General features: G+C 32.0%; 3 protein-coding genes across 3 annotated transcripts; 1 reads left to right on the top strand and 2 right to left on the bottom strand.

Moving 5' to 3' along the window:
• Positions 1 to 1,168: 1,168 nt before the first annotated feature.
• Positions 1,169 to 2,594, bottom strand: PHYBLDRAFT_164529 (hypothetical protein; the record flags this gene model as incomplete). Its single annotated transcript, XM_018435026.1, has 5 exons — positions 1,169 to 1,522; positions 1,587 to 2,089; positions 2,153 to 2,239; positions 2,306 to 2,404; positions 2,522 to 2,594. The coding sequence occupies 5 exons, from the start codon at positions 2,592 to 2,594 to the stop codon at positions 1,169 to 1,171; spliced, it is 1,116 nt and encodes a 371-aa protein (XP_018295668.1).
• A 211-nt stretch (positions 2,595 to 2,805) lies between these two features.
• PHYBLDRAFT_164528 (hypothetical protein) lies at positions 2,806 to 4,162 on the top strand (the record flags this gene model as incomplete). The annotated part of the gene is made up of 4 exons (XM_018435025.1): positions 2,806 to 3,029; positions 3,355 to 3,420; positions 3,697 to 3,741; positions 3,940 to 4,162. 4 exons carry the CDS (start codon positions 2,806 to 2,808, stop codon positions 4,160 to 4,162), a joined length of 558 nt encoding a protein of 185 aa, XP_018295667.1.
• Positions 4,163 to 4,496: 334 nt separating this feature from the next.
• Positions 4,497 to 6,073, bottom strand: PHYBLDRAFT_164527 (hypothetical protein; the record flags this gene model as incomplete). The annotated part of the gene is made up of 7 exons (XM_018435024.1): positions 4,497 to 4,655; positions 4,819 to 4,841; positions 4,936 to 5,053; positions 5,209 to 5,236; positions 5,355 to 5,387; positions 5,482 to 5,603; positions 6,002 to 6,073. The coding sequence occupies 7 exons, from the start codon at positions 6,071 to 6,073 to the stop codon at positions 4,497 to 4,499; spliced, it is 555 nt and encodes a 184-aa protein (XP_018295666.1).
• Positions 6,074 to 7,250: the final 1,177 nt, after the last annotated feature.

Raw genomic sequence — 7,250 nt, 5'->3', positions numbered from 1 at the left:
TTTTATTCTACTTTTATTATATTTATTATAGTTATTATTATTATTATTATGACAATCTTTGCCTACGTTGTAAACATTCCCGGAATGTATTGTTATAGGTTGATGTCCAAAAAGATTAAGCAAGACGTAATGACAAATGGACTGCTCTCTTTGTTTGTGCTTCAATAAACTATCCAAAGAAAGTAATCTTGTGGAAGCACTTGAAAAAGGAAAAGGAAAAAAAAATCGGCGCTTAACGGATGTTTGTCAAATGATTATATTTCAAGCATATTTATTAATATTTCGCAAACTCTATTATATGTAATTTACGCAAATGTAGCTGTAAAGCTTCTAATATTATGTTTCACCATATTTTTGAGTTTATTTAATAAACTGAAACATGTAAAACTATAAAAGTGTTTTCATTTTCTTTAGCCTTTAACATGGTTTAACAAGAGGGCTGCATGAAAACAATAGTACTGTATCAGAGCTACTGTTGGTCTTGCATTAATACTGTGTGAGACTGTGGGCGTGTGAATATTGTGCCTAGTCAAAATAATAGTAGTTAAATATACAAACTAGTATAACTGTTGATACTTGTCATTGGTTTTTGAAGCAATCAGTGACCACCTAATACAAGTAAAATGCTCAATAAGATGGCACAAATAAGCAAAAAATAAAAAGAAAGAAAAAAACCTTTGGTGACAATTATTCATTTCACCAAGAACTGCGGTAACTATTTTAGCTTTATATAGCGAAGCACCATGAGTCCCTACACTCACAGGATATTACTTATTATAACAATAGTGATGACATGGGCATATTTATTTTTCTAGGCTGTTTAATTTTGGAATCCTTAATATCAATACAAATGCTTGGGTTATCTTTTATAGAGTTTTAAGATCTTTTTTTTTTATATGTTCCTTAATGCAAGAGAAGGCCTGAGCTTGTAAACATTTTGCGTTTTTTCTTGCCGAATGAAATTGGTTAACATTGGCACTATATTTGTGATCGCTTTTAAGATATGCGTGGATATGGATTGGTTTATAGATATATTTTAATAGATAGATAAAAGCAAAATACGTTTTACATGGCAAAGTGGATTAATTAATAGTCAAATATGAAAATATGGGATACAAATAATAAACAAATTTTCGAAAAGAAATGTATCTCTTTAATTGATTTACACTTAAATCCATGTACCCAAGACGGACATCAATGCAGCGCCGGCGTACATGGATCCAAATGAAATGACTTTGTTCATGGTAGTCGATCTGCGGAATGCAACGTTCTGATTGATTTCAAGGCTCATGAGAGAGATAAAGGCGCTATAAAGAAGAATACCAGCAGAAAGAGAGTCGAGGATAGCTTGAGCGAGGATAAAAGAGCTAGAATTTGCGGGGAAAGCACTATGGACACCAACGCCGATGGCCATACCAAATGGGGTTATGATGAGGAAGAAGGCTCCCATAATAGTTGGTTTTATCCATCCCTTAAATTCAAGTTCATTGATACGAGTTCCAAGTGCAACACCCTCAAAGAACTAGAAGGCGTGAATTAGTAAATGGGCTTTTATGCTTCTTCCAATACACATTATTCTTTCTTACCTGATGGAATACTAGTGCGATCAGGAGAGTAATAAATCCATGGTTTCCGGTTGTGCCAACAGTAATACCAATGATAATAGAGTGTACCAAGATACCCAGCTCAAGGATAAATGTACCCATATTTCGCATCATCTTTTCATCGTTTTCAAGGAACCCAGCACTGTGAATATGTCCGTCAGTAGAGAAACCGTCGTGGTGGTGTTCATGTGGGCTTGCATCTTCTTTCTTAATAGCGGATACAGTCTTGGTATCGGTACGCTCGTCAATGCCGGCTTGCTCTTCTTCAGTTTGTGCGGCAAGAGCACGTCTCTTGGCCATAGCCTCCATATTAGAGATGGCACAAAGTTCGATAAGTTGAAGGCCAAAAGAAGCAACCATACAAAACACGCCTGCATAACCTGGATATGTTTTCCATCCAGCACTGAGACATGGACTACTGAAGTGACCAAATGCTTCAGGCAACATGTGGATAAAAGCGGTACCCGAGATTACTCCTGTACCAACTTATACATAGTATATGATAAGTATTTTTGGTTCATTTAGCACTCGTATACATTTATACTCACAGAACTTTCCAATATTGAGAAAATGTTCGCGGAATCCACCAGCTTTGTATGGAAGGACACGGAAGAGAACAATTGGAGTGAATACGCCTAACAGAACCAGATATATTAGAAATATAATTAAATAAATTGTATACTACCAAAAAATTGACTTACCAAGTCCACTTGTGACTAAAATGAGGAATATACTTCCAATGCGTAGTGGAAGATTGTAAGTTTCGGTAGGTAAGGAATTACATACAACTGCCGTTAATTCTATAGTATGAGATTTGAGGTAGTTTTGATTAGTTCATTTTTTTGTTTTAAATTAATTGGCATATAAACAAAGGCTGTTATGATACTGATATTAACAGAATATTAAAAATTACATACGTTGTGCTTGGGCAAGATTTATTAATGCAAGAAATAAGAGTGCCAAAAGGCAGCTTGATTTGGTTGACTGCATTGTGGTATTGAGATAGTTAAAGAGATGAATGAAGAAAACCAAGTGCAATACACTCAGTATTTATAGTAAATGTGTCTACTATGAATGCATATACCCAATAACCAGAGGGTTAATACTGAACTCACTTTTTTTGAGCTTTTTGTGCCTAAGCCAATCAGCAAAAGCAAATTATGTGTGTCTGTCACAATTCGACTACTTTGTAATCTTTAAGATGCCTGACCTCGAGAAATTGCCTTCTATTGTTTCCATGAATCACAACTATCTCCATCTTTTTTTTTATTTGATCGGATCAAGATATAAAGTAGCAATATACTGTGTTTGGGATTATACTCTGTATGAAACTGCTGTTGTCACCTCAGATTTATTACTAAAAGCTTTGTACTTAAGAGCAGGACATAAACACGATATGTTTTTAAGAAGATTTCTGATTATATTGTCAACGTTGTTATCCTAAGATAAAAATCAGCAAAATCAGATATCTCTTTAACACTGTCTTTTATTTTATATACTCTAGTTTTATATGGTCAGGCTCATAAGTTTTTTTCCTCGAGCTATTTCTTTATAAATTTCTGTAGTTAAGGAATTAATATGTACTAGGCAGAAATAATAATATAACCAGAGTTAAACTATCGAGCTTAATACAGTTACTCTACAGAATTTTATTGAAAAGTAAAAGTAAAATTTTACAGCTCTATGTTAATGCCTTCATCAAAATAATCCAAGTTATTGTAAGCTGTTACAAACAATTTATGTAAAACAGTAAAAATTACGCCCAATTCATACTGTCAAGTATGATGTTTGCGGATATAATATTTTATGAGGAGAGGTTAGAAGGGGAGGCACGGAAATGACGGTTATTACATCCGGTGCATAGTACCATATTCAAGTACATGACATGCGCCAGTCACCATATGTGAGTACTTTGGTCTGGGACACATATCTAAATGGGGAAACATGATCAGAGGGGTAACTTAGAAAAACCCCGGTAAATCTGAGAGAATTGACTAAACTACAAGGCTGCACGAATGTATATACTTAACCGGAGAATAATGGGTGCCACTTTTGTAACATAAATCATAAGGTTTTTGTTATATTTTTTTAGCCATATATTAAAAACCTATAAAAATAAATCTGATAATCTTCACTGGTGAAACATTAGATTTTATTGTCTATGTACTAAAAGTTATAGAATAAATCTGATAATTTTATCTCGTGGAACATGAGATTTTATTATAAATATATATTAAAATCATGGTAAATCTGATCATTGTTAGTGGAACATGCTTTCATAATATATATAACTATTATATTCACAAAGTAAATCTGACAATTGTCTCTAATAAAGCCTTTGTTTTCATGAAGCTGATGTGATCAGCTCAGATTTCGTAGTAGAAACTCTAGACTTGAAATTAAAAAGAGATCAACACGATATGTTTTTGGGAGATCTTATTTTTTCCAATCATATGACATTTATGAGTCTTATATTTTATGAGGAGAGGAGAAGACTAGACATGCTGTTTCAGATCAGTGATAATCTTGCAATACTTTTAGCAAAAGCAACTGTTTAAGCAAAATTGTGCTTAAGATGAGTGATTAAAAGCAAATAGATTAATGGAAAATTCCCTGCTGTCAAGCGTTTTGTGCCTTTTATAGCACCTTTCTTTCTTTACTTATTTAATACGGTTAAGAACAGTAATTATATAGATTTCATTTTATATTGTGTTTTGATATAAAGCTGTACCGGAACGCAAGGAACATAATGGAACAAAATCCGGTCTTAAATTCGAATGGGTATACTAAGAAAAAAAGCATGACAAAGAAGAATATATCAAGGTGGAGATGTTGAAAGGAAGGACATAAAATACAGTTATTCTACCCGGTGGACAGTACCATATATAAAAACTAGACACAAAATTGGCCACAAGTATTAGGGCTCAGTATTGGGAAATATGACCAGAGAGCCAGTCTAAAAACTAGCCATGATTTGAGAGAGTTGGCTGCTTGGCTCCAGAACGTGTAACTAGCTGACCTTATCCGGAGAAAAATGGGCACCACACTGTGCTATATTAAAGTAATTCTACGTAAAGAATATCATAGTTTTGTGGCTATTGCTAGAAAATAAACATAAAATAGCACTTCAAGGTTAGCATAGATACACAAGAACAAGTACTTTTATAAAAGCAAATTATGCCTTAGTAGGTTTGTCAGCTGGCCAATGCTTTACTCTGTTTTCTTTTACATATTTTTCTATTTTAAAAGAAGTGCTTTATAGCGAATTCAGAAAAAATATTCTTTGAGATTCTTTTATACCATAGTTGCATACTCATAAATGTATTCTTACCTTTAATAAATATTTCCATATATGTTGAGAAGCTGCTCCTGCATGGTGTACGGTTTGGGGTGGTATAAAAGTGCATTTTCAGTATATGTGTGACCGATTTAATTAATGATTGGTGCCACTATGAAGATACGATTTTATTTTATGTAGTAAAAAGTGCGGAACTACCTTAGATTAAAGATATGATATCTATCCGGTTTTACGGATGTTACCTTGTATAAAACAGAATATTATTATTTTAGTATCTTACAGTAATAAATAATTAATTAATTTTACAGTGGAAAATATTTTATCATTCTCACAACTGTAATATATATATATATATATATATCTGTGATTTGTTTTATATTCCTAAGTATTGTTACCAGATAATCCAATATAGACAATATAGCGTACATGGGTATAGACTACATCGTTTTTACCTGGATACTTTTATAACAAAACTTTGATGTAAGCTTTATGCATCCCATATAGAGTTAATAGAGAAGTTATAATAAAGAGCATTAGTTGTGGTAGGTGGGTATGTAAAAAAGGAAAGTCTAAAGGTACCTATTATCCGGTTTAGGAGTGTGGCGCGATGATTGATAGCCAATCACAACGCTGTAGAACTTGTTGCTTGCACCGAATATACATTTTGACGCACATGTATCTCTTTGAGAAACTAGACAAACCTTTAGAAGTTTTTTTATGAAACAAAGTATAGATGCTAAAATAGCTACTTAGAATCAACAAAAATGCCATTAATTTATATTAACAGTTTATTCATAGAAAAAAAAACAAAGAGTACCCAAATTATTTTGCTCAAAACCAGTGATATGTATAAATATTATGAATATGCAAGTTTTTATTATCCTTATTAGCATTGTTTTTCAAAAACAAACAGACGGATATATGTAATGGTCTTTTTGGGATTGGGTAACAACTTATGTATTTGATTAAACAGACAACTACAGGCAACTAAATATACTGTTTATGATGTTATACAATTTATAGAAACAATTATAGCTTGATATTTTCTAAGATGAAACTCTTAAGTTTGCCCATGTAATGCAGCCCAGAACATTATTACGCTACACCCACAAGTATCTCCCGAGAATATTGCTATAGTAGGGGTTTTGCCTAGTAATAAATTGTTATACATATTCTTTCTTTGCAGTAAAACTCTTTTAGAAATAGTTATAGTTTCTAAAAGACATTGATATAAGTGATAAAGGAACATTGAATTGTTTTTAAAAAGATGCTCACATTCTAGAGATGAAACCATCTTCTTTAAATAATAATACTAATTCAATAATATTGTTTGAGACAATCTTATGAATATTTGCATATTCAGCATTATCATTAGCTATACCTTTAATACATCCCCACCGAAAAATTTAACACAAAGAAAAAGAAAGAATTCTATTAAAATATAGCGGTTGTAAGGAAGAGTATTTGCAGACTCCTATAAAAATACGTACATTTTAAAAATATGCTCTAGTAGATTTTCTTAGCTAAAATACACCTTCTCTGGTGTTATGAAAAATATAATATTCATTAAAACCTTTCTGTATGCAAGATACTAGCATAATTGCTAGGTCATTGCCTAATTAGATTTAAGCATTCATTTATACTAGACTCCAGAATATACTATTTTCCTTCAATACATTTATATAACTTCTGCATAATAGATATACAAACAGAGAAATATATAAAAAAAAGACATAAATTTTGATGCTATATCATGTTTATCATATACGATTATAGCTTAAAACTTTTAGTATTATTCTCAATAGTAGAGCTAATGCAAGAAAAAAAAAGAAAAAAAAAAACCAAGTGGAAAATACCTATCAACATATAACTAGATATTTAAATAATGTATTCAACGCAGCTTGTGGATACAATGAGCTTTTTATTGGAAGAGATAGTTAAATTAAGGCTTTACAAGCAGTGGATACTTATACATGCGCTCACAACAAAACCATTCATTTGAATGGGTTTCAAGACGGTATATTGTTCAGCTGTATATTATAAAGTATTTAAGCTCTACCATACACTTCATACATGGAAAGCATACTTAGTACCAGATATTTATATATCCTATATTAAGGATTCCAAAATTAAACAGCCTAGAAAAATAAATATGCCCATGTCATCACTATTGTTATAATAATAAGTAATATCCTGTGAGTGTAGGGACTCATGGTGCTTCGCTATATAAAGCTAAAATAGTTACCGCAGTTCTTGGTGAAATGAATAATTGTCACCAAAGGTTTTTTTCTTTCTTTTTATTTTTTGCTTATTTGTGCCATCTTATTGAGCATTTTACTTGTATTAGG

The sequence above is a fragment of the Phycomyces blakesleeanus genome (assembly GCF_001638985.1).
Source record: "Phycomyces blakesleeanus NRRL 1555(-) unplaced genomic scaffold PHYBLscaffold_4, whole genome shotgun sequence".
Classification (NCBI taxonomy): Eukaryota; Fungi; Mucoromycota; class Mucoromycetes; order Mucorales; family Phycomycetaceae; genus Phycomyces; species Phycomyces blakesleeanus.
The sequence above is the reverse complement of the archived record's forward strand: the minus strand, read 5'-3'. Positions and strand labels throughout refer to the sequence as shown.